The sequence below is a fragment of the Hylobates moloch genome, unplaced genomic scaffold (assembly GCF_009828535.3).
Source record: "Hylobates moloch isolate HMO894 unplaced genomic scaffold, HMol_V3 SCAFFOLD_19, whole genome shotgun sequence".
Taxonomy (NCBI): domain Eukaryota; kingdom Metazoa; phylum Chordata; class Mammalia; order Primates; family Hylobatidae; genus Hylobates; species Hylobates moloch.
The window spans coordinates 12,851,496-12,877,858 of record NW_026652294.1 but is presented as its reverse complement, the minus strand read 5'-3'; the positions used below and the strand labels follow the sequence as shown (position 1 = coordinate 12,877,858).

Below are 26,363 nucleotides of genomic sequence, written 5' to 3'. Positions count from 1 at the left end.
TTTTATTTTATTTTATTTTATTTTATTTTATTTTATTTTATGTTTATTTATTTATTGAGACAAAGTCTCGCTCTGTCTCCCAGGCTGGAGTGCAGTGACACGATGTTGGCCCACTGCAACCTCCGCCTCCTGGGTTCAAGCGATTCTCGTGCCTCAGCCTCCGAGCGAGTAGCTGGGACTACAGGAGCATGCCACCATGCCTGGCTAATTTTTATATTTTCAGTTGAGATGGGGTTTCACCATGTTGGTCAGGCTAGTCTTGATCTCCTGACCTCAGGTGATCCGCCTGCCTCAGCCTCCCAAAATGCTGGGATTACAGGCGTGAGCAAACGCGCCTGGCTTGTTTCTTTCTTTCTTTCTTTTTTTTTTTTTTGAGATAGGGTCTTGCTCTGTCATCCAGGCTGGCATGTAGTGGTGCAGTCATGGTTCACTGCAGCCTCAACCTTCTGGGCTCAAGCGATCCTCTCGCCTCAGCCTCCTGAGTAGCTGGGACCACAGGCATGAGCCACCATGCCTGGCTAAATTTTTTATTTTTTGTGGGGATGAGGTCTTGCTCTGTTACCCAGACTGATCTTGAAACTCCTGAGTTCAAGCAATCCTCTCGCCTAGGCCTCCCAAAGTGCTGATATTATAGGTGTAAGCCCTGTACCCGGCCTGTATCTCCAGTTTCTTTTTTTTTTTTTTTAGACCAAGTCTAGCTCTTGTCACCCAGGCTGGAGTGCATTGGTGCAATCCTGGCTCACTACAACCTCCGCCTTCCAGGTTCAAGTGTTTCTCCCGCCTCAGGCTCCTGGATAACTGGGATTACAGGCACCCGCCATCATGCCTGGCTAATTTTTGTATTTTTGTAGAGACAGGGTTTCACCATGTTGGCCAGGCTGGTCTTGAACTTCTGACCTCAGGTGATCTGCCCACCTTGGCCTCCCAAAGTGCTGGGATTATAGGCATGAGCCACTACACCTGGCCTCTCCATTTTCTTGATGAGAAAAATGAAGCACACAAAGGGCAAGTAACTTGCCCAAAGTACACAGATAATAAATGGCAGAACCAGGATTTGAAACCAAGCAATGTGGTTCTAGTGTGTGCTCTTAACTACAACACAATACTGCTCTCATTACTTGTGGATCTAATTAATTCAACTCACAGAGGACAAACTTCATTTCCAAGTTCTTGGGGGAACTGCCAACCTATCCACCCCACTCCCCATCATAAATCACCTATAAGTAAAAGATACTATGCAAGTATTCCATTTTTTCCACTCTATACCGAATGTGTATCTTTAGTTAATGCCATCTTTCAAACATAAAATTTAAGAAAACAAAAGGAAACAAAACAAACTTACGATTGGAATTGAAATTTTTCAGATTTCAGGGCAATTCATAATCAGTTTGGTAGCTAGAGTAGTTGAACTCATTCTTCCTCTCTTGCCCCGCTCTCCGGAGGTACCTAGGGCTTGTTCCTGCCTGGATTGTAGCTACAGAGAAGTGCAGCTCAAGACCTGCTGCTGGAAAGAAGGACTCCTGGGGTCAGCTTCTCTGGCTTCTACTCACTGTGGGATAGCTCCTCTGAGGGCAAAAGACAAAGCTTTAACTTATCACCCTGACACTTGCAGGCAATTTTCTAAAACAACCCAATGTCCGGAACTGATTCCTTCTTGCCATTTACAGTAACTGCAGCCACAGTGGCTGCTATAGGAAGGATGTGGGGAAGGGGAAGGGGAAGAGCAGGGAAAAGCCTGACTTACATCATATCTCTTGGCCACCTCTAGCAATTCATTCAACAAATATCCCTCCTGTGCCAACAATATGCTCAGTGATGACACAATGAGGGGCAAAAACCCCACAGTCCATGACCAAATTGTTCTATTAGAGGTCTTAAGATATCATTAAAGAGATGATCACATGAATAAATGTGAGATTAAAACTATTTTTAAAAAAAAAGCCTCAAAGGAAAGGTCTATGAAAACATAAAACAGGGACCTAACCTATTTTTCAGGGTGAGGAATTACTTCTATATTTCTCTGAGCCATCCAGATAAAGATCTAAATGATAAGCAGGAGTTAAAAGAGTAAGGGGACATTCCAGGCAGAGGGAGCAGAATGAACAAAGCCCTTGTCAGAAGGAGGGCCTGTGCAGAAGAGAGGTGAGGCTGAAGTGCAGGGAGCAGGAGGTTGTGGAGATGTGGAGAGAGGCCAGATTACGGAGGGCTCTACTGTAGGCCAAATTAAGGATTATTTTTTATTTTTTATTTTTATTTTTTGAGATGGAGTCTTACTCTGTCACCAGGCTGGAGTGCAGTGGCGTGATGTCGGCTCACTGCAACCTCTGCCTCCCAGGTTCAAGTGATTCTCCTGCCTCAGCCTCCCAAGTAGCTGGGACTACAGGCACACGCCACCATGCCCAGCTAATTTTTGTATTTTTAGTAGAGATGGGGTTTCACCATGTTGGCCAGGATGGTCTCGATCTCTTGACTTCATGATCTGCCTGCCTCGGCCTCCCAAAGTGCTGAGATGATAGGTGTGAGCCACTGCGCTCAGCCAAGTTAAGGATTTTGGTCTTTATCCAAGAGCACTGGGAAGTTGTGGAAGTGTACAAGGTAGGAGAGACAACACAGAGTGACGTAGTCAAGTTTTTTTTTTTTTTTTTTTAAAGATCACTCCTTCCAGCCAGGTGCAGTGGCTCACACCTGTAATCCCAGCACTTTGGGAGGCCGAGGCAGGCGGATCACCTGAGGTCAGGAGTTCGAGACTAGCTTGGCCAACATGGCGAAACCTCGTCTCTACTAAAAATATAAAAATTAGCCAGGTATGGTGGCAGGTGCCTTAATCCCAGCTACTTGGGAGGCTGAGGCAGGAGAATTGCTTAAACCCAGGAGGCAGAAGTTGCAGTGAGCCAAAATTGTGCCACTGCACTCCAGCCTGGGGAATAGAGTGAGACTCTGTCTAAAACAAAACAAACAAAAAAAATCACTCCTTCCAACTGCTCTATAGAGAATAGATTAGGGGGTGCGGAGTGACTGTGGGAGATGAGGCTATTGCAGACATCCAGGTGAGATGATGGTAGCTTGGAGCAGGGTGGTGGTGGGAGAAAAGGAAGAAGTAAACCTACCAAAATACAATTTAGAGATAAAACTCATAGGCTTGGATATGCAGGATGAGAGAGAAGAGGTATCAAGGACTCCTAGGTTTCTGGCTTAGGCACTGGGTGGATGGTGGTGCCTCTCAATGACATACATGTTTCAATGGAAGAGGAGCCAGTTTTAGGAGGAAGAATGAAAGTCCAGTGAAGTCTAGAGAAGAGAGTCTGAAGTGCCTGGAAGACATCCAAATGGACAAGCCAGATTGACAGTAAAACATATGGGTCTAGAACTCAGTGGAAAGGTTTAGGCTGGAGATACTGATTTTAGGGTCATCAGTGTATGGAGGACAATGGAAGGAAGCCATGAGTGTGTGTAAGACTGCCTAAGGAGAAAACAGATAGCACGCCTGAAGGAATGGTAACATCTCAGAGCTGGACAAAGAAGGATAAGCAAACAGGTATTACCAGAGAGGTAAGAGAAAACCAGGAGAGCATGGAACGTCATGAAAGCCAAGGGAAGAGAACATTTCAAGACTGACAGATACTAATAAGAAATGCTAACATCTGTTAAGTCTCAGTCATGGCCAGGCATTATGCTCAGGACTTTGAATACATGATTGAATGTAATGTTAACAACTTTTTGAGGTGGGAGCCATTTCCCTTTTCATAGACAAGGAAACTGTGGCAAAGAGTGGTTAAGCAGCTGACTCATGGTCAGGTGGCTGGTAAGTGAAGCTGGCATTTAAGCTCAAGCAGCCTGACTCCAAACTTTATCCACTTTTCTCTAATACAACCCTTAGTGCAGTTTGGGAGGTCATATAAGATGAAGCCTGAAGAGTGGTCGGTAGACAGACTGATGAAGCTGTTATTTGGAATATTACTAAAGGAATGTTGTTTCAGGGGAGAAACAGAATGAAAGCCAGGCTGGAGCCCATGGTTAGGAATGCTCCATGACATTCTCTATTTCCAGCTGTCTTAGGGAACCAGTTAAGAGACCAGGCCAGGTGCTGTGGCTCATACCTGTAATCCCAACACTTTGTGAGGCCCAGGTGGGAGGATCTCCAGCCCAGGAGTTTGAGACCAGCCTGGGCAACAGAGAAAGACCCTGTCTCTCCAAAAAAAAAAAAAAAAAAAAAAAAAAAAAAAATTAGCTGGGCATGGTAGTGTGTGCCTGTAGTCCCAGCTACTCAGGAGGATTGTTTAAGCCTGGGAGATTGAGGCTATAGTAAGCTATCATCATGCCACTGCACTCCAGCCTGGGCAACAGAGCAAGACCTGTCTCAAAAATAAATAAGCTAATTAATGAATTAATTAAGAGGCCAGGCTAGTATGCCAACTCCGTATCCCCCACAGTGCCTAGTTTGATGCCTTTTATATATAGCAAATGACGCTTGATATATTTGGATAGTTAGTATAAGATGCACAATGCTGCCATGTGCTGCTGCTAATCCTTCACATTAAACCATTCTAATGTTTTCAGAGTCCTTGATCATCACAACTACTCCATGAGATGGAGTACTTTTATGACATTTTTCAGATAAGAAACTGAGGCTCACAGGGGCTAAGGACCTTGCGTGCAGTTACACAGTTAGCCTAGCTCAACTAAGACTCAAATCAGATTTTCTGTCTCCAAGTCTACTGTTTTTGTTTTTTTTTTTTTCCTGGAAGTCCTAGTGGAAAGCAGACTCTCTTGGGAGCCAGGGAGACCTGAGTTCAAATATCAGCTGTGTGACCCTGGACAAGTTACTCCAAACCTTTCTGGGCCCTGCTGTTTTAGTATAAAATGGGGGTTGCACTGGCCAGGTACAGTGGCTTACTCCCATAATCCCAAGCACTTTGGGAGGCTGGGGCAGGAGGATCGCTTGAGCTCAGGAGTTCAAGACCAGCCTGGGCAACATAGTATTAATAAGACCTTGTCTCTACTTAAAATAAAAAAAATTGGCAAGGTGTGGTGGCACGCCTGTAGTCCAAGCTGCTTGCAAGGCTGAGGTGGGAGGATTGCTTGAGCTCAGGAGGTTGATGCCGCAGTGAACTATGATTGTACCAGTGCACTGTAGCCTGGACAACAGAGCAAGACCCTGTCTCAAAAAAAGGTGGGGGCTGCAGGGTTATTATGAGGATTGAATCAGATAATCTAAGTGAGGTTCTTAATACAACGTTTAATTAATATCAGTTATCTATCTCTGGCCTCATCTCTCTCCACTTTTCTACCTCTGCCTCCTATAGAAGCTGTGAAACGTCTGTGGGTCCTTAGTTCTCTCTTCCCAAAGTAAAGAGCAGGATTAAGGCACATTCAAGGTCATATGCTGCTGCTACATCCTAGGAGTACCACTCTGGTCAGGCTGGAGTCTCTTGTAGGGGCAGAGGAAGAACCAGATGTCTGCCCTTCCTTCCTCTGTCAGGCAGGCCCCAGCCCCCTGTCCAATAGCCAGCCTTAATGATCTACCGGCTGGCTGTTTCCTAAAAGATAAACTGGACAAATGAGTAAACACCTTCCGGAGAAGGCCACAGCCAGAATCAAAGGTTTAGGTTAGTAAGTGTGGCAGCAACATCAACAGCACAACAGCAGATGGCAGGGTTGCTCCACTGACTCTACATCAGGAGCCTGAGACCCAGAAGAAAGTTAACAGCACTTTTGTTGACATTTTAGAGTCCATGAAGCCTTTAAACTAATACCCTTCAATGTTATCCGACACTACCAGTGTGTGGCAGGCAAGGTGAGGGCTTTTTACCGCATATTATAGAAGAGGAAACTGAGCCTCAGTGAGGTTAAAAAATATGCTTGCATTCAAGAATGCCAAGAGACTCTTGCAGGCAAGGAGTAAGAGTGCCTGAGTTCAAATCCCAGCTATGCTACCTATTAGCTCTGTGACTTTAAACAAGTAACCTTCATTTCCCTATTCTTGAAGTAGGTAAGACCAGTACTACATTTTATTAAGTCATTGTAAGGATTAAATGTGCTATGCATGTCATATGCTTAGGAGGGTGCCTGGCACAGAGTACTCAATAAGTGGTACCTATTACTGTAATTAAGATTCTACCAGGCTTGCTTAGATGGGGATGAGGGAGAGAAAATGAATGTGGCTTTCAGCATCACAGAAAGTACCCTGCTGTCAGCCAACATATTACAACATAGTCTCTGGTTGCTACGTGTGTTATTTCTTCACTGGCCTTCCTGGAGTCACTAAATTTAGCGGAAATGGTCTGTTGCCTGATGCAGTGACCACAGTCTTCTATCTGCATTAGCCCTTTCCCAGAGTATAGGTATTAGTAACCGCTTCTCAAAAGTGAAAGCTCAAATAGTCTCATGTTTGCAATCCTGAGAAAGGAGGTCCTGAAAGTTCCCAGGAGCCTTAAGAGCGGTGGATTTTCCTTCTGATAATGCTGTTAGGAACCAAGGCAAGCAATGGAGACCCACGCTGGAGCCATCAAGACTAACAGGGGTAGCTTTTCTTCCCTCCTCCTAAGCCAAACACCTTTGATCAGGGTGAAGGGACAATCATCAAAAAAGTTGTCAAGGTCCTTTGGCTTGCTAACACGCCAAGAGGCCAGGTCACCATTCATAGCTCCACACTTTAACCTCAGCTACAAATGACATGCTCTCTGGCTACTCTCCTGGCCTCTCCTAAGGAGAGAGAGCCAGGTCCAGAGAACATCAGAAAGGATTGCCCCAGATACAGAATTAATGGCACTGCTCAAGGAAAGGAAAGAGAGGTACTCAGAGTTTTAAAAAAAGGCCTGTTGGGCTAGTCCAAGTACAATGGTGTTTACAAGTAATTGATCACTACCAGTTACCGATTTCTTTGTTCCTTTTCCACTCCCACAAGTTCACTTCACTAGCCAGAAAGAAAGAAAGAAAGGAAAGAAAGGAAAGAAAGAAAGAAAGAAAGAAAGAAAGAAAGAAAGAAAGAAAGAAAGAAAAAAGAAAGAAAGAAAGAAAGAAAGAAAGAAAGAAAGAAAGAAAGAAAAGAAAAAAGAGGAAAAAAAGAGGCCTGTTGGGAAGGCTTAGGAGGACTAGTCAGCCATATGTCCAGGAGATACAAAAGATTCTGGCCAGCCGCCTAATCACACCAGCACAATTACTGACAGAGCTACTTTCAGTTTTGTTGCTGGCCTCCACTGCACAGTCCCAGGTTCCAGCTTTAAGTAGCTTCATGTTGTCCTGGGCACCTGAGGGTCTGTCGGAAGGCTAACAGAAGCAGGATTATGGATGTGGCTGCAGACAGGACAATGGGGTAATGTAAGGGGGAGCTGAGGGGAGGAGTTTAGGATAGACCCCAGCAATTTCTCCATTCAATATCCAGCCCCACTCCGTGACTAGGAAAACAAAGGTACTGGGGGAAGGGGAGAAGAAAAGTCATTTCCTTTATTGTAACTGTAGCCCAGCTGGGTAAGAGCAAGGCTGGAAGGGGGCCATGAAGAATGAATTTCTCTGAGTAGCACAGAGGGAGAGTCCTCCTCCCAGCAGGCCTGCACTACTCAGGTACTCTAAATTCATCAGAGAAACACTGGCAAGCTGGCGTGGTAGAGATCTTACAAGACCATTCAGGTTGATGCCCCACGTTCCTCAAAATGACCCAGGTTATCTCTGGGGTCGGACAGATACAATCCTTCCTAGCCCTGAAGATTTTCCTCCAACTGGGGCAAAAGTCAAATTAGATCCAAAAGACAGTCACTCTCCCCAGGGCAAATTACCAGGCTCTATCTGAGGGCACCATTACATCCAGTTTGAATTTACCAGGGGAAAGCTCAAAGTCAGGAGATGTGCTCCTTCAGTACAGCTGGATTAGAGTCTCTGTCCTCAAGGTAAAGCTGCAACTAGGAGACAGAACCTAGATACTCTACTTCCTCCACGGGAATGATATTTGGCTTGATTGTGTCAGGGTAGTTCAAAGTTGCCCTTAATCCCTGGGGCTCCACATCAGATCACCAATGAATGTGTAATAAGAGAAATGTATACATGTAGGTGTATATAGACACACACTCACAACATAATATAAAGTGACAGTTACTGATTATTAAGAGTTTTTTTTTTCATTTGTTTTGTTTTGAGACGGGTTTCACTCTGTCCCCCAGGCTGGAGTACAGTGGCATGATCACGGCTCACTACAGCCTTGATATCCCTGGGCTCAGGTAATCATCGCTCCTCAGCCTCCCAAGTAGCTGGGACTACAGGTGTGTGCCATCATGCCTGGCTAATATTTTTGTATTTTTTGTAGAGGTGGAGTTTTGCCATGTTGGCCAGGCTGGTCTCAAACTCCTGGGCTCAAGTGATCCTTCCGCCTCGGCCTCCCAAAGTGCTAGGATTACAGGCATAAGCCACCACATCCAGCCCTATTAAGGGTTTTCTATATGTCAGAGGCTATGCTAGCCACTTTATATAGGTTATCACATTTAATCCTCCCTAACAACCATGTGGCATGAGTAATATTCTTATCCTCATTTTACAGATTGGTGCCTGAAGCTCAGGGAAGTCACTTAAGGCTAGTTAATAAATTGCAAAGCCAGGATTTAAAACCATAGTCTCATTCCATAGCCTGTACTCTTGGTTGTGTTGTTGTTGTTGTTTTGAGATGGAGTTTCCCTCTTGTTGCCCAGGCTAGAGTGTAATGGCACAATCTCAGCTCACTGCAACTTCCGCTTCCCGGATTCAAGCGATTCTCCTGCTTCAGCTTCCCAAGTAGCTGGGATTACAGGTATGTGCCACCATGCCAAGCTAATTTTTTTCTGTATTTAGTAGAGATGGGGTTTCACCATGCTGGTCAGGCTGGTCTCGAATTCCTGACCTCAGGTGATCCACCTGCCTTGGCCTCCCAAAGTGCTGGGATTACAGGCGTGAGCCACCACACCTGGCCTGCCTGTACTCTTATCTACCAGGCTAATGTGTCTTACTTCCTCTTTATGTATTTGTGTACATGTTATCTTTCTTTCTGTCTCTATCACACACACACACACACACACACACACACACACACACACACACGCACACAAAGCTAACAAGCTAGCATCTGACTAGACCTACAAATGACCCAAGACTTCAGTTCTAGGGCCAGCTCTTGTCATCCATGGCCTAAGTAACCCTGAGCAAGTCTTTTTGGTTTCAGGCCTCTCATCTGTGATATGAATGGGTTATACCATATAGTGGGTGGTTTCTTCTAGTTCTGAAGTTTTTTAGCTCTAGGAGAATCCAGAAATTCCAAAGATTAACTTGCTCTACCCTGTCCTGCTTATGTTGGATAGAAAATATTCATACACATAGGAAAACAGCAAGAACAAATATGAACATATGGGTTACATGCCAAGGCGAGACCCAATCTGTGAACTCATTGGGTTTTGATGTTACTTATTAGTCCCAGCTATAAAATGAAAGGGCTAGCCAAAGGCTTTAACTATAAGGTCCCTTACAGCTCTGACACTCTCTGCCCCTATCACACTAAACGGAACAGAAAAGACAGAATCAACTTCCCTGGGAGTAAAAGGGGCAAGAACCAAGGCAATAAGATCCACAGAAAAGACTTGAGAGCTCTGAGTTATAGCTGAAAGGAAAGGATAATAATGATGGTTCCTCTTCAACTCTTCCAGAGGCCAGACGTCTCCAGGCCAATCCCCTACATGGTTCCCAGGGAAGAGGCAAGTGTTTAAAGGTCAACTCAATTACTTGGTATAAGCACAGGGATGCTTTACAACAAGAGCTATGTGCGGGAGCTAGAATCTACAGCACAAGGTGCCTGTCTAGTCTATCTCATTCTCAGGATATAAGCACAGCCCCAGCACTTCAGACCTTGGGGGCCAGGCATGCCCATCCAGCCTCTGGAGTGGACCGCTCTTCTTTCCACCAACAAATTTCAACTGTTTTACATTGTGAAGAATACAAAGACAAGTTCCCACCCTTGAGAATTCCAATCTGATGGGAGGAAGGAATAACCATTCACTGGGTGTCTATCATGTACTGGGTATACTGCATATATTATTTCATTCAATCTCAACAAGATTATTACCATCCATTTTCCAGATGAAGAAACTGAGCCTCAGACAGCAGGAACAAATCTGATTTGAAGTCTGTATAATTTTTAAGAAACTGAGCTGCCTACAAAAATAATGTAGCTATAGGCAGGGCGCAGTGGCTCATGCCTGTAATCCCAGCACTTTGGGAGGCCGAGGCAGGCGGATCACCTGAGGTCAGGAGTTCGAGACCAACCTGGCCAACAAGGTGACATCTCACCTCTACTAAAAATACAAAAATTAGCCGGGTGTGGTGGCAGGCGCCTGTAGTCCCACCTACTCGGGGGGCTGAGGCAGGAGTACTGCTTGAACTGGGGAGGCAGAGGTTGCAGTGAGCCGAGATCGCACCACTGTACACCAGCCTGGGCGACAGAGTGAGACTCTGTCTCAATAATAATAATAATAATAATAATAATAATAATAATGTAGCTATAATAAAGCTAGGAACAAAAAGTAGGAACCTAGGGAGGCATCCTGTGGTGAGGAAGAGCTGGCTCTGCCAACCACACTAAAAACAACTCTTGGCTGGGCGCAGCACTTCACGCCTGTAATTCCAGCAGTTTGGGAGGCCGAGGTGAGTGGATCATTTGAGGTCAGGAGTTCAAGACCAGCCTGACCAACATGTTGAAACCCCGTCTCTACTAAAATACAAAAATTAGCTGGGCATGGTGGCAGGCGCCTGTAATCTCAGCTACTCAGGAAGCTAAGGCAGAAAAATCACTTGAACCCAGGAGGCGGAGGTTGCAGTGAGCCGAGATTGCACCACTGCACTCCAGCCTGGGCAACAGCGATACTCCCTCTCATAAAATAAAATAAAATAAAATAAAATAAAATAAAATAAAAATTAAATTAAATTAAATTAAAATTAAATAAAATAAAATAAGAATAAAAACAACTCTTAAAGTACCTGCATAATCTGTAGTGCAGCCACAGGAAAGTTACTCTTCCTGGGCCTCAGTTTCCTCACCCATAAAGTGAGGGATATGGGACAACCCTGGAAAGGGCTCCTCTCATCCCTCCACCCTGCCTCCAGCTGGCCCATTTGTGGATCTTCCAATTTAACCTGGGTTCAGGGGGGCCACACTTGAGGTTTGGTCATGAGCTCTTCCTTGGTACATTCCTTTCCCCACCCTAAGATTGAAATTCTCAACTCGGAAGCTTGTTTCTGTGTTTTCCACCAGAACATGAAATAGTGCTTGGCCCACAGTACACTGGTAAAGACGGGAGAATAGGCCCACCTACCGGAAGCAAGAGCCGTGCCAGGTTTCGTTGACAGTCCTGTACCATATCTGGCTTGGAGCAATGTGGTCCCCACAGGCTGGACACCTCCAGACATCTTCACCTGCACACAAAACCAAGAGGTTGAGAGGCCCAAAGTAGCAGGAGGCAAAGGGACAGGGTTCCTACCATGCAGAATAAGACTGAGTTAACAGCATCTCATTCGAAAGGGTTAGGCCAATGCTCTGCTAGATGCAGTTTCTGCCTCCACAAGATCTCTGGTAAGGACTTGTCCAACCTCTGCTCATCTCTCCAGGGACAAGGAACTCATGACCTCAAAAGTAGTCTCATTCCATTTTCTAAAAATGGTTCTCATTATCCATTTTTCTACTGAAACAAAACTTGCCTTTTTCTAGAACTTTCAGCCTTTGCTTATAGCTCTGAGAAGAAGAAACGAACACAATCTCCTTGTTTTCAGTGTCAGCCCTTCCTATGACTATTCCCAGCCAACAGCCAGAAACTTCTCTCTGGGTTAAACATGTTACTGCCTTTTCCTATTCCTCAAAAGCCCTGTTTTTTCAGATTTTTCCATCACCTAATCCAAGAGCTCATTTATTCAACCAACATCATTGGTCCTCTAGATCAGCAGTCCTCAACCTTTTTGGCACCAGGGGCCAATTTTTCCACGGACCCTAGGCTGGGGGTTGGGGGGCAGGGGGGATGATTTTGGTATCAAACTGTTCCAACTCAGATCATCAGCCATTAGTGAGATTCTCATAAGGAGCATGCAACCCAGATCCCTTGCATGTGCAGTTCACAATAGGGTTCACACTCCTATGAGAATCTAATGCCACCACTGATCTGACAGGAGGCGGAGCTCAGGCAGCAATGCTCACTGGCCCGCCGCTCACCTCCTGCTGTGCAGCCTGGTTCCTAACAGGCCACAGACCCCTAACAGTTGGCGGTCCAGGGGCTGGGGACTCGTGTTCTAGATACAAAGCTCTTTGTATGTTGGAGTCTGTTAGATTACATAATCTCTGCTCCTTAAGAAGCAAATCCACTGGAAAAGAACTGCTCTTTCATATTGTTCATTTTTCACTTGGATGTTATTTCAGAGATAGAACCAAGTACTATTTTAGTTCAGAAAAAGAAAAGTAATGGGTATAAAAGAGAAAGAACAAATATTTCATGAATGCCTCCTATATGTCAAGAACTCTGCTAGGTGCTTTCATAGACCTAATCTCATTTAATTCTCAAAACAATCCTGTGACATAGGTATTATTATACTCACTTAATGGACAGGAAAATTAAAACTTGGGGCAGGGGGCAGGGTTGACTGGCTAAGTGGTGGATCTAGCATTCAAACTCAGGTCTGGCTCATTCTAAAGCTTCTGCTCTTTCTATTCTACCACGTCAACTCTTGTTCACTCCAATGAGGGGAACCAGGAAAGTCTTTGTAGAGAAAGCCGACGCTTGAGCTGAGCCTTGCAAGATAGGGAAGACTTATCTACCACTGGCTGAGAAAGGAGGGTGAAGGGTTGTGCGAGCTGAGACCAGCATAGACAAAAGCACAGAGTCGGTTCATGTTCCTCCAAAAAAGAGAGGCCCCAAACAAAATACAATACTGGTATGGCTCAGATGACAACTTCTTGAAATAAAGAGGACAGCTGAGATCAAGCTGTGGTACCTGACTCAGCCCTAGAAAGCAGGACAAGGTTGTTACAAGACTCCCTTGTGCGCTCTGTGTATGCAGCTTTGTTCTCTCTGGGTAACTACAGACTGCCACAGGCACAGTGACAGTCACCGAACCCTGTTTCACAGGCACAGGGGCCATGAATAGACAAAGCACAGCTCCTGGCACTTCAAGATTGCTCAACATCATTCCGGAGCAGCCAATGTACACAGTTGTCCTCCTCGTTCCCCAGAGAAGAGTTAAACAAGCTGGCAAGAGGCCTTAAAACACCACCTCAACCCACCCATTCCGCTCTTCTCATGCCTCAGTAATGGGATATATATATGCCCATCACTCGTTCTTCCTGGGTCTAAAACCCTCAGACTGCTTGTCAAGAGGGGCCTTTTTGGTTTTAGGGTGACAGCGGTCAGAGAGTATGCCATCACTCTCACAAACTCCAAGGTAGAAAGTCTGAGAGACTCACTCAAACCAATCCCAGGTTGGGTTACGGACAGTGGACAAAACAATGAATTAGTGAGAGATTTTAACGAACACAAACATCCAAATGAATCTTCCAAGTTTTGGAAATATTTTTGGAACTCTTACATGTAAGAGCTTTCAGGGTCAGTTTATGAGCTGCCATGCCCCACCCCTAGCAAATCTCATTATTTTAGAGCCACACCTTGTTTCTTATTTTTACTTTTTAACCCAAAAGTAATAGTCTCTAACCTGACCACCCACTTACTCAACAATTCAATCTCTTGGCTCTGAATGACTTCTATTTCCAAAATTCAAACAGGATCAGGACTTTTCACTACGAGGATATTCAAGATAACTTGTTATTGCCATACCCTCCAGAGCTTGCCCTGCTTTCTCCAGTCTTGAGAAACCCAAAGACATTCAATCAACACTTACTTTAGTAGCTGCTCTGGGTTAAGCATGAAAGACCCGAAATCAAGACCCTCTACTCTCTCCTCTCATATCCACCTGGTTTCACTTTCCAAATGTCTCTCTATTCCTTCCCTGTCCTTCACCCCAGCCCTACTTCAGATCTTTGGCTTCTTTTCCCTATCTACTGTACTCTTAGCTGGCTCATCCACACTGCAAGCTATCTCAGCTCTAGGTTAGACTCCCCAGTGTCCACGGAACAAAGGCTGGGCTACTCACTATGACACCCCTGTTCTGGATCCCATTCCATCTTACTTTTTAGAAGAAGTGCACTTTTAGTTATCTTTACAGCACCCATCTCCCTCACTGGCTCCTCATTATCATTTAAGTAAGTTCAAGTCACTGCCATCATAAAAACCTCTGATACTCTCGCTTCAGCAGTACATACATTAAAATTGGACTGAGACAGGGAAGGTTAGCATAGCCCCTGCGCAAGGATGACATGCAAACTTGTGAAGTTTTAAAATCTAATTTAGTTTTAAAATCTAATTTAAAAAAAAAACAAACCTCTAGATCCCATTTTCTCCTCTAGCTACCACCCTTGTTTCTCCCCTTCACAGCCACACGTATGAAAAAGTTGTCTTGGGAGGCCGAGGTGGGTGGATCATTTGAGGTCAGGAGTTTGAGACCAGCCTGGCCAACATGGTAAAACCCCACCTCTACTAAAACTACAAAAATTGGCCGGGTATGGTGGTGCACGCCTGTAGTCCCAGCTACTCAGGAAGCTGAGGCAGGAGAATCGCTTGAACCCAGGAGGTAGAGGTTGCAGTAATCTCGTCACTGCACTCCAGCCTGAGTGACAGAGCGAGACTGTGTCTCAAAAAAAAAAAAAAAAGAGGCTGGGTGCGATGGCTCATGCCTGTAATCCCAGTACTTTGGGAGGCCGAGGCGGGTGGATCATCTGAGGTCGGGAGTTTGAGACCAGCTATGACCAACATGGAGAAACCCTGTCTCTACTAAAAATACAAAATTAGCCGGGCATGGTGCATGCCTGTAATCCCAGCTACTCGGGAGGCTGAGGCAGGAGAATGGCTTGAACCCGGGAGGCAGAGGTTGCAGTGAGGCGAGATCTCGCCATTGCACTCCAGCCTGGGCAACAAGAGTGAAACTCCGACTCAAAAAAAAAAAGAAAAAAGAAAAAAGAAAAAAAGTTGTCTACACATCACTGCCCTCATTTCCTCACTTCCCACTTTCTGCATAATGCACTGCAATCTGGCTTCCACCCCCACCATTTCTCTGAAACTGTCTCACCAAGGTCAACAGTAACAGTAACTACTTATTGCTAAATTCAATGGACCCACTTCAGTCATTCTTTCAGCAAATATTTATTGCATGCCAACTATGCATCTGACACTGTGCTGGGGAAAGAGGAGCAAACAAGAGAGAGATTAAACACAAAGCAAATATTAAACAATAATATAATTATTTATTGAGGGCCGGGCGCGGTGGCTCATGCCTGTAATCCCAGCACTTTGGGAGGCTGAGGCAGGTGGATCACAAGGTCAGGAGTTCGAGACCAGCCTGGCCAATATGGTGAAAGCTCATCTCTACTACAAATACAAAAATTAGCCAGGCGTGGTGGTGGGCGCCTGTAGTCCCAGCTACTTGGGAGGCTGAGGCAAGATAATTGCTTGAACCCGGGAGGTGGAGGTTGCAGTGAGCCAAGATCATGCCACTGCATTCCAGCTTGGGCGACAGAGCGAGACTCTGTCTCAAAAAATAATAATAATAATTATTATTTATTTATAATTGAGGCAAGTGGTACAAAGACATCAAGTTCAAAACTAGGAAAACAAGGGCGGGCAAAGTATTCCTTGAGGAAGTAATTTCTAAGCTGAGCTCTAAAGGATGAATACAAATTAAATGGGCAAAAAAGAGGAGAAGGAAGGATAACACGGGAGAGGGGGGACATGTGTGAAGGCCCTGGGGCAGGAACAAAAACTTCTCACACATCATTAAAGTTGGCTTTTGCTACCTCCAAAGGGCTAGCAAACCATGTCTGGCCCCTGGTCTGCTACAATCCTTCAATAAACAATTACTGAAAGAGCAAATGGTCCTTACAATGTGGTCCCAAAGGACCCTTCTCTCTCACCATTCCTTACAAAAGAATGCTCTAGTTACAGTTTGACCTATTTTCTATTCCTGCCACTTTTATTCATGTACTTGCATCCTGACATTCACACCTCAAGTTATTCTCTATGTATAAGCTTCTCTGTCTTTTCCCTTAATCAAATTTTTTTTTTTTTTTTTTTTTTTTAAACGGAGTTTTGCTCTTGTTACCCAGGCTGGAGTGCAATGGCGCGATCTCGGCTTACCGTAACCTCCGCCTCCCAGGTTCAAGTGATTCTCCTGCCTCAGCCTCCTGAGTATAGCTGGGATTACAGGCATGCGCCACCACGCCCGGCTAATTTTGTATTTTTAGTAGAGATGGAGTTTCTTCATGTTGGTCAGGCTGGTCTCAAACTCTCAACCTCAGGTGGTCTGCCCACCTCAGCCTCCCAAAGTGCTGGGATTACAGGCATGAGCCACTGCTCCCGGCCCCTTAATCAAATTTCTATCCTTTCTTTAAAGTTCCCTAAAATCAGGCAGTGTTTGTTTCATTTTGTCTATACCTATTTTACATAATTTGTTATTTACAGTTCACTGCATATGTTTCTCTCTCCTTCAGTCCCTCTCTCTCCACTCTCCTCCCCCATACCCCATTCAGAGAACTAAGGTGTAAGAATTGTATCTTTATTATGTTCTTATCTCCAGGGCCTAACCTTGGGCCTGGTGCAAAACAGACATTCCTTTGTGTGGTGAACCCAACTGAAAATTTGGATCCAACTGCCAGCTATAAAAGCAATTTCCAAAGATAAGTTCCAAAGGTCAGCACAGATGATTCCACTGGAATAACTGTTCTGGCTCCCAGATTACCTATGAGTAGTCTCATGTGGATAAACCTGGCCTCAGTTTACCTGTTATGCATTCACACTGCTTTTCTGTTAGGAAGTACCTGAGCAAAGATATTCACCCAAAGCACACAGCCTCCTAAGCCCAGACCCTCTTCAAGAGAACACTCTTGGCCTCTTTAGCTCTCTTACAGTCTTAAAAATTCATTGATCTATTCTCTTACCACCTTTATTCTAGGAAATGTAAAAGAAATGTAATACTGTAATGCAGTCTTAGGGATTTCTGTGAAGCCTAGTGGAGGACCAATCCAAAGTCCAGTCAGCCTGGGAAGTTCTTCCTTAAGAAAATATCTCATTGTACCAGGCTGTTCATTCTCTCCCTCTATAGTGTTTACCTCTCATATTTGCAGACTTATCAACAGTGGCTACTGATTGTTAAGAGTCCAGAAAAGGGCCGGGCGCGGTGGCTCACGCCTGTAATCCTAGCACTTTGGGAGGCCGAGGCGGGTGGATCACGAGGCCAGGAGATTGAGGCCATCCTGGCTAACACAGTGAAACCCCGTCTCTACTAAAAATACAAAAAATTAGCCGGGCATGGTGGCGGGCCCCTGTAGTCCCAGCTACTCAGGAGGCTGAAGCAGGAGAATGGCATGAACCCGGGAGGCGGAGCTTGCAGTGAGCCGAGATCGCGCCACTGCACTCTAGCCTAGGCGACAGAGCCAGACTCTATCTAAAAAAAAAAAAAAATTAAAATTTAAAAAAAAAAAAAAAGAGTCCAGAAAAGGAGCTTGATTAAGCAAATGTTCACAGTACCCTCAAACAATAAAGGACCCTTATTAGGTGTTTAATAAACAGAAAACTGTGTTTTCAGTTATTATTGGAATTTGTTGCTTTTAATAAGTGTAACTGTGCAATGTAAGGTGAGCATTGCAACAAATGGCTCATTATAGGGGTTCTCACCTTTAAGACCTTTTCAATCTTGGTATAAAATACGTTCACTTGACATTCACTTTATGTATGCTTCTCTCTCCCAACTTAATTAGCAATGTGGCCCTCAAACAAATGTGAATCCATTGGGGCAGGGACCAAAAAAAAAAAAAAAGAAGGAAAATAGACTTGCCTAACCATCACAAAGCTATTGAAAGATGGTCCAGCAGGGACTCAAACCCATGCTCAGAGACTATCATGCCAGTCATATTTTTAATACCCTATGCAGCCTCAGACAAGTTGAGACTTGCTCAAGGACACACAGCTATTCAGTGGAAGGGCTTGGCCTGGTATCCCAGCTCAGAGCCAATGCAGTCCCCACAATGTTCACCTTAAACTTGGTCTAAGAGCTTGGTTTCTGCAAATGAGTTCTTTTTAGGCTTCAAAATGGTGAGAAATCCTCAAACACTGAGAGCTCATGAGACTCTAATGCCTAGCTTAAATCAACATCCTATCCTTTCATTTAAAAAAATCTTTGAAGCTTCTCATGTTCCACCAGACAATGAGAACCAGGAACAAAACTCAGCCAATTCAGTGCAGCACAAAACAAGTATGGTAACCCCTGGGCCCCTTGGGAACTAGTGGGTCAGGTGTATAAATCCCATTTGTTCTGGGACAAAGCAGAAAGCAGAAGGGCAGGGCAGCAGCTGCTGGGGAACAGCCAAGAGAAAAAGATCACATTTTAATGAAGTGACTATCAAAAAGACTAACAGTAATGATTAACATTCCTCTAGATACTCTCCCTGTAACTCAAAGGGTTTTCTTCCTCACTAGCTTACTAAATTTTACCAAAAGGAGTGTCTCAGGAAAAAAAAGATTAGATGATTTTTAAAAGAGCTTGTGAGCTTCTCTAAACCTTAGATTGTTCTTTTGTAAAAGGAGGGATCCAGTGATTTCTTCCAGCTCTGAGAGACTGACACCAAACCAAGGGCCTCTCCTTTTTCAGGTTAAGGCACAGACACAGGTATCTCAGAAAGTTTCCTTCTTGCTGTTGTTCTCTTCTTCCCTTCTTTAGTTTATTTGGAAAAATTTGTGAGGGGTAAATGTATGTGTGTTTGAAACCTGAATCTGTCACTGTTTGCCTCTGTGTCCTTGGGCAAATTATTTGACCTCTCTGAGCTTGTCTCCTAATCTTTAAAAAGAAGATAATACCACCTACTTTACAGGATTACCAAGTGGATTAACAGAAATAATGTAATAGATGTGAAAATATCTCCCATGGTGCCAGGCACTTAGTTGGACCGATTTGTGACTAACTTCTCTTCCTTCCTGCATGTGTATCTAGGAAGTTGGCTGGGGAAAAGGTTAAGCTGAATATAGAAACTTCTAAAATCTGAAGGGAAGGTTTTCAAAACACTCAGCAAACTTTTTTCTATGTGCCCATGTGCAAGGCACAGAGTAGGCCAGGAATTACTGGGGCCCTTGGTGCGTACTCATGGGGTGTGAAGGACATGGATATACACAGAAATAACATGTCAGAGAGGGACAAACCAGGTGCTACAGGCAAGGCAAGCTCAGTACAGTAACAGAATACACTGCAGTGACAAATGAGACAGATGGTTCTTATGTCTTTCAGGCCACCCAGACTGTAACTTCCAACCAGAAGTTCACTTAACTGTGAATGAGGAGGCATTTTCTTATCTACGGAGGGCCTATAAAAAATATCTTTATCAGAGAACTGATTAACCAATTGATATATTCTCATACAGCAGTTCTCTGCCAGTTGTCAATGATAGGGGAAAAAAACTACTTTATGCCAGGCAATGTCCTAAGCACTACGCAAGTATGAACTAACCGAATACAAAGATCCCATGAGATCAGGACTAGTCTTGAAGAACTATTATTATTCTCATTTTACGGAAGAGGAAACTGAAATACTCAGCTAATAAATGTTTGAGCTGGGATTAGACCACAGGTCTAGTCTCCAAAGCCTGTCTTTTTTTTTTTGAGACGGAGTCTCGCTCTGTCACCCAGGCTGGAGTGCAGTGGCGCGATCTCAGCTCACTGCAACCTCTGCCTCCCGGGTTCAAGCAATTCTCTGCCTCAGCTTCCCAAGTAGCTGGGATTACAGGCACCTGCCCCTATGCCCGGATAATTTTTGTATTTTTAGTAGAGACGGGGTTTCACCATCTTGGCCAGACTGGTTTGAACTCCTGACCTCGTGATCCACCTGCCTCAACCTCCCAAAGTGCTAGGATTACAGGCGTGAGCCACTGCACCTGGCTCAAAGCCTGTCTTTAACTACATTTTAGACTTTCTTTCCTGGACAAAACAAATTACAGGCAGAAAGACATGATAAAAAAGAATCCCAGAAAGAACGTTCAAGGAACACTTTAATGAAACCAGGCATTGGTTTCATGTTCTAGTTACTATTCAATGTAAATTAATAAGTAAAATAGTCTAATTCTTTCTACTATATACAAATAGATCAAGGATGAGAAAGAAGGTAGACTTGTAAGAGACTGCTACAGTTTTAGGTCCTCTCATTGAAATGAGACGTGTGACGGTGGGCCCTATTAGCCCTGCTCAAGGTTACACTAACAAGAAGGCAGCCCTGTTCTGGGAATCAGCTCAGCCTCCAGAAGATGCAGAAAATCCACCATGAATGTGGAAAGCCTAATACAGCCCCTTGATCATGATGGATTTTTATTTAGTTTTGAAATCTTGTGGTCATTTTGGACCCTACCCTGCTCCATCACACATCCAGGGCCATCCAAGTCACCCTGGCCTGCCTATGTCAGGAGGCATCTTTTATTGGTTGGTGCCTTCTTCATTGCTACCACTAAGACCTCATCTCAGGGCCCACTGTACCCACCTCCAAATTGGTGGCCCTGTGCCCACATCATGACTCTTCCTTTCTCTAAACCTACGGTGTCTACTGTAGACTAGAAACTTCCAAAAATCCTCAGCCTGGCATTAAACCCTCTAGTCCAGTTGCACCCACATTCTCAGCTGTACCTTCCACTTCCTATGAATCTTCCACCTCCCAATCCTTGCCTCTACCACAGGTATTTGCTACCCTTTATGAAGACCTGAAACTTGCCTACTTTTGTCTCCTAATCCCAAAGTTTCTTCCCTACTAAGATATCATCTTCCCCACCTTCTTTAAGCCTATTTAAGATTTCTCAAATCTTACCCACTTCAAGAAGTATTCCCTAACCAAAACTGATGGCCACCCTGGATACCCTGCTATTCTTTAAACATGCCAAACACATTCCCTGACAACTCACTTCTTCTATCCCCTTATCCTACTTCACTTCTCTTCAATGGATTTATCCCTGAATATGATGTTCATACATTTACTTGCTGTCTATCTCTCCCCACCAGAAAATACACTACATGAGGGAAGGGATTTGGTCTATCTTGTTCCTTGCTGTATCCCCAGGGGCCAAAAGTGTTTGGCACATAGCAGGAACTCAATATATATTTGTTGAATAAATGTATGAAGATAATTCTCCCTCATCTTTGAAATTCTATGTTGTCATATGCAAGCCTTAAAACAGCTTGTCTTATCAATTTTTTTCTTTTTTTTAAGAGATGGGGATCTTGCTATGTAGCCCAGCCTGGAGTGCGGTGGCTTTTCACAGGTGCAATCTCACTACTGATCAGCATGGGAGTTTTGTTTTTTGCCTTAATTACCTTAACTAGACAGTAAGTTTCTCAGAGGCACAAACTATATATAACTCATTTCCACAAATACTTATTAAGGGCTTACCATGTGCCAGACCCCGTATGTCTTAAGCAGCCTGGAATACTGGAAAGAACACTGGAGAAGTCCTGCCTTGGTTCTGGTTCTACCACTAGTTGAGTGACCCTGGACAATTCCATTTTCTTCCCTGAGCCTGTTTCTTCTTACGTAAAACAAGGAGATTATACATTATCTCAAAACTCTCTCCTGGTTCTAACACCTGTTAAAATTTATAAGAGGTAAAACTTGGTCCTGCTCAATGCCACAGACATCACAGGCACTCAGTAAATATTTGATTTCTTTGTTGTTGATTCTCCAGTTACATGAGGAATCTGAGGTGTCTCAGAACATGGTTTGGATGGAATAACAAGTGAAAGTTTAAGTCCCACTTCCTTCTCAGACTCCATAGTCAACTTCATTCTGCTGTTTGTGCTACAGAGAGGAGGAAGCACTAAACTTGAAGTTGGAAAATATGAACTCTGACCACCACCGCTTATTTAGCTATGGAATCTTGTCATTCCTGGGCCTTAGTCTCCTCATCTATAAAAAAGCCATACTTGGCAGGGCGCAGTGGCTCACACCTATAATCCTAGCACTTTGGGAGGCCAAGGTGGGTGGACTGCCTGAGCTCAGGAGTTTGAGACCAGCCTGGGCAACATGGTGAGACCCCGTCTCTAATAAAAATACAAAAAATTAGCTGGGCGTGGTAGCACTTGCCTATAGTCCCAGCTACTCAGGAGGCTGAGGCAGAAGAATCACTTGAACCTGGGAGGTGGAGGGTACAGTGAGTTTGGATTGCGCCACTGTACTCCAGCATGGGCAACAGAGCGAGATTCTGCCTCCTCACCCCCTACAAAAAAATCAAAAAACCATATTGACCTCCCAGCTTGAAGGCTCAAAGGCACTACATGCCTTCCTACCCTAGGGCCTTTTTATGCTGTTTCCTCTGCCTGGAATGTTCTGAGAGCTTTTTTTGCCAGGCTAACTTTTACTTATCTCCAGGGGTCAGCATAAACTTGCATTTTTAAGAAAAGTATTCCCTTCAAAAAAAAAAAAGTAGAGGATGGGCATGGTGGTTCATGCCTGTAATCCCAGCACTTTGGGAGGCTGAGACAGGAGGATGGCTTGAAACTAGGAGTTGAAGACCACCGTAGGCAACATAGTGAGACCCTGTCTCTACCAAAACAGAAAAAAAAGTAGAGAAAACCCTCACCCCTGGTGCACTCTTACAGCACTTATCTCAATTGTTTACCTTAACTATTATAGCATTTATTGCAATTGTTACAATTATTTATTGTCCATCTCTAGGATTATAAGCACCACAAAGCCAAGAACTATGTCACCACTGTACTCAGCATTTGGCTAAGTATATGACACAGAAGAATCCAACAAATATTCTTTGAATGAAAGAAAGAATGCATAAACTAATGCATCTAGAGGCTTTATGCCTCTAGACTATTGTACTGTGAAACCTTTCACAATTTTCTAAGAAACAGCGTTCAACACAGGCAACCTATATTACACAGCTGTTAGAAAAAGTTACTGGAAATCGGCCGCGCACGGTGGCTCACGCCTGTAATCCCAGCACTTTGGGAGGCCGAAGCGGGCAGATCACAAGGTCAGGAGTCCAAGACCAGCCTGGCCAATATGGTGAAACCCCATCTCTACTAAATATTACTAAATATACCAAAAAAATTAGCCGGGCGTGGTGGCGGGCCCCTGTTGTCCCAGCTACTCGGGAGGCTGAGGTAGGAGAATCGCTTGAACCCAGGAGGCAGAGGTTGCAGTGAGCCGAGATTGTGCCACTGCACCCCAGACAGAGCAAGACTCCGTCTCAAAAAAAAAAAAAAAAAAAAAAGTTACTGGAAATCATTTGAGTTGAAGGACTCTGTAAGCTTAAAAAAAAATCTTTTTTAAGAGACGAGGTTTTGTTTTTAAGAGATGAAGTCTTGCTATATTGCCCAAGCTGGTCTCGAACTCCTGGACTCAAGCGATCCTCCTGCCTTGCCCTCCCAAAGTGCTGGGATTACAGGCATGAGCCACCACGCCCAGCCTAAAAAAATTTGTTTTAGGCATTTCCACCCCTAGCTCTCTCCAGAAGTCTGTTATCACCAATGAAGAGAAAATCCCATGCGCCCTTGCTGAGGAAGTGACCCACTGGTAGCCCAGTCCTTGCATTCAAGATGAAGGAAGTGACTGTCCACAGACGGAAAGCCAGGAAGCAGGGGGCAGATAGCCAGCCCCCATCCACCTCAATACCCTCTTGCCGCCTCTCCAAAGCTTCTGGACGCTGACCCTGGTGGACCCAGAGGGTGGGCCACCCACACAGGTGGCTGGGAAACATAGGAGACAGAAGGTTCCTGCTGCTGGGGGAAAAGACGGGGAAGGCAGGAAGCTACAGGGTGGTGTGTGAGGTGGCGGGGAGGTGACTGCAGGTGCAGCTAACCCAACTCTGAAGCTACCCTTCACCCTTCGACAGCTCTTCCTTCCAGGAGGTGTTTGGCCGCATACCTCTAGTCTTTAGTCTAGAGAGGCCAAGGGAGCTTCCACGGGAGGACTCAGAACCCCAGGTGGCCTACTTTCGCCACCTGTAGCAGAGATCTTTGAGCCCCCAAAGAATGGTCCGATCTCTCCTTACCCTTAGTCCTGTCCTAAACCTCAAGGGGCTCCATACTCCCTTATTTTCTGCAAAGAGCTCCCAGCCCCGGGGAACTCCCAGACTTCAAGATGCCCGCGAGAAGCCTTGGGTCCTGGCAGGGAAGTCACATCCTCCATTTCCCTCAGAAAACCCAGAACCCCGGGGTAACTCTCCTAATTGTCCTGAACCCTGGAGGATCCTGTACTCCTCAAATTCCACAGAGCTTCCACTATAAGAGAACCTCATGCTTTTCAACTTCCTTAAAAAGGGTTAATTTGGGGGTCTGCGGCCGCCAGGTCCCTCCAAAAAGCTGGATTCCTGGCAGAGCCAGAATCTCTTCCTCCCCGGGACCTCAACTCGCGGGAAGCCGCCCAACCCGCCTGCCCCTCGGAGCCCTCTGTCTCCAGGATGCCCTGCCTCCCCATTCCCGGAGTCCCACCCTCCAAATGCCTGGGGAGCGCTGTGCCCACTCCGCCTCCCAGCTTTTCTGAGGAGCTCGGACCCACAAGGACCCAACCAGCCCGAAACCCCCGAGAGACCGCCGGTTTCCCTCAGGCGCCATGGAGCCGGACTTCGGAGATAACGGCGGGACAGGGCGGAGCAGCCCTTCCTTACCCGCCAGCGCGGACATGGTCCCGGGAGCGCGGAAATGGGGAGGAGGAGGCGGGGAAACACAGCAGCTCCCCTCAGCTCCCTCAACTCCCCTCAGCTCCTGCAGCCGCCGCCTCAGGCGTAGAAGGACCACAGCCCCAGGCGCGAACGGGATGCACCGCCTACGGCGCCCTGGGAGGACCAAACCACACCTGGCACAGGGGACTGCCCGCCGACGCCCCGCCCCGCCGCTCTCAGGCCCCGCTCCCGAGACGCGTCCCCGCCCCCTGGCTCTGGCTCTGGCTCTGCAGCGGCCCTGGCGCCCCCTAGTGCGAGCGGCGTCCCCTCGAGGTGCTCCCGCCGGTAAGGTTGATTCTGTGGGGGCCGGAAGTCTCAACACGGATGACAGTCCGCACCCATCTAGTCGCCCTCATTTACAGATAGGGAAAGTTAAGGATCAGAGGCTAAGTTCGACTACCTCGAAACGGCTTCGCTCATTAGGAGGAGAGCCGGGATGGGAGCCCAGGCCTTGCTGACTGCCAGTTCAGAGCTCTTTTCAGTAGTGTTTGGAATCAGGAATATTACAGTGGAGGAGCCACGTCTATCCCACAAACAGCTTTGAGGATGGACTTTTCTTAGAAGTTTCTAGCTCAGAGAAACCACTTCTCTGCGCCGCTATGAGTAAACTGACAGTAAATAATCTCTAAGTCAAAGATAGTTGGAGGCGACAAACCAGCATTCCAGGAGCAGATCCTCAGCCAGGCCAATTAGGTTTAGAGCAGGACGCTGGAGCCTGTGCGCCCCATTGGAAGACGAGCACTCCCCTGCAGGAACATGGGCCTACCATTCCCAGGTCTTCCAACCTTTCAAAACATGCCAAAAGACCGGGCACAGTGGCTCACGCTTGTAATCCCAGCACTTTGGGAGGCCGAGGCGGGCGGATCACGAGGTCAGATCAAGACCACGGTGAAACCCCGTCTCTACTAAAAATACAAAAAAAAAATTAGCCGGGCGTGGTGGCGGGCGCCTGTAGTCCCAGCTACTCGGAGAGGCTGAGGCAGGAGAATGGCGTGAACCCAGGAGGCGGAGCTTGCAGTGAGCCGAGATCGCGCCACTGCACTCCAGCCTGGGCGACAGAGCGAGACTCCGTCTCAAAAAAAAAAAAAAAAGCCAAAAATCCAGATATTTAGGTGAAATTTGCCACTTTTAAAAAATGTTGATAGCATCAAAAAGTTCTTAAAATGCCATGTAGACCAAATGAAACACACCTGGCCACTAGATTTGCCCTGTGGGCTGCCAGTTTACAATCTTCTATGAGGAGGAGGGATTACAGGACTAAGAGTTAGGACAGCTGACTGGGTTATGGCAGCTGCTAGCTGGCTGAGTAGCTTTGAGAACCACTTCCGCTCATTAGGTTTGGAAGGAGATTGGGATTCTCTGTGTGATTAAGATATTAATACATCATCAGCCAGGTCAGCTGGTCCCTGATGACCCACCCTCCCATCAGATTCTCTCACGATAGGTCTTTCACAATTGTCATTTCCTTACTTCAGATTTAGATCACAGGAAACGTGTCCAAATGACCAGAAAGAGGATGGGGCCCAGGGAAATGGATTCTGTCCCCCTCACCCCCACCCCTGACCAAAGACAA

The 26,363-nt window shown here is 45.7% G+C and overlaps 1 protein-coding gene and 1 non-coding gene across 3 annotated transcripts in view; one reads left to right on the top strand and one right to left on the bottom strand.

Annotated features, from left to right (window-relative positions):
- The window catches only part of LIMK2 (LIM domain kinase 2), a 68,603-nt gene extending 43,717 nt beyond the window's left edge, over window positions 1–24,886 (bottom strand). The window contains exons 1-2 of one of the 2 annotated variants that reach the window (XM_032138850.2): window positions 24,737–24,886; window positions 11,322–11,421 (exon numbers count right to left, since the gene is read on the bottom strand). In XM_032138850.2, the coding sequence (XP_031994741.1) occupies window positions 11,322–11,421; window positions 24,737–24,752 (116 nt within the window). In that variant the 5' untranslated portion in view covers window positions 24,753–24,886. Of the gene's footprint in view, window positions 1–1,342; window positions 1,566–11,321; window positions 11,422–24,736 lie in introns of those variants that run through there. The other variant, XM_058430986.1, reaches the window with a different exon arrangement.
- LOC116459575 (U6 spliceosomal RNA) lies at window positions 14,281–14,389 on the top strand. Its single transcript, XR_004245614.1, has one exon. It is a non-coding gene; the product is annotated as a U6 spliceosomal RNA (small nuclear RNA).
- Window positions 24,887–26,363: the final 1,477 nt, after the last annotated feature.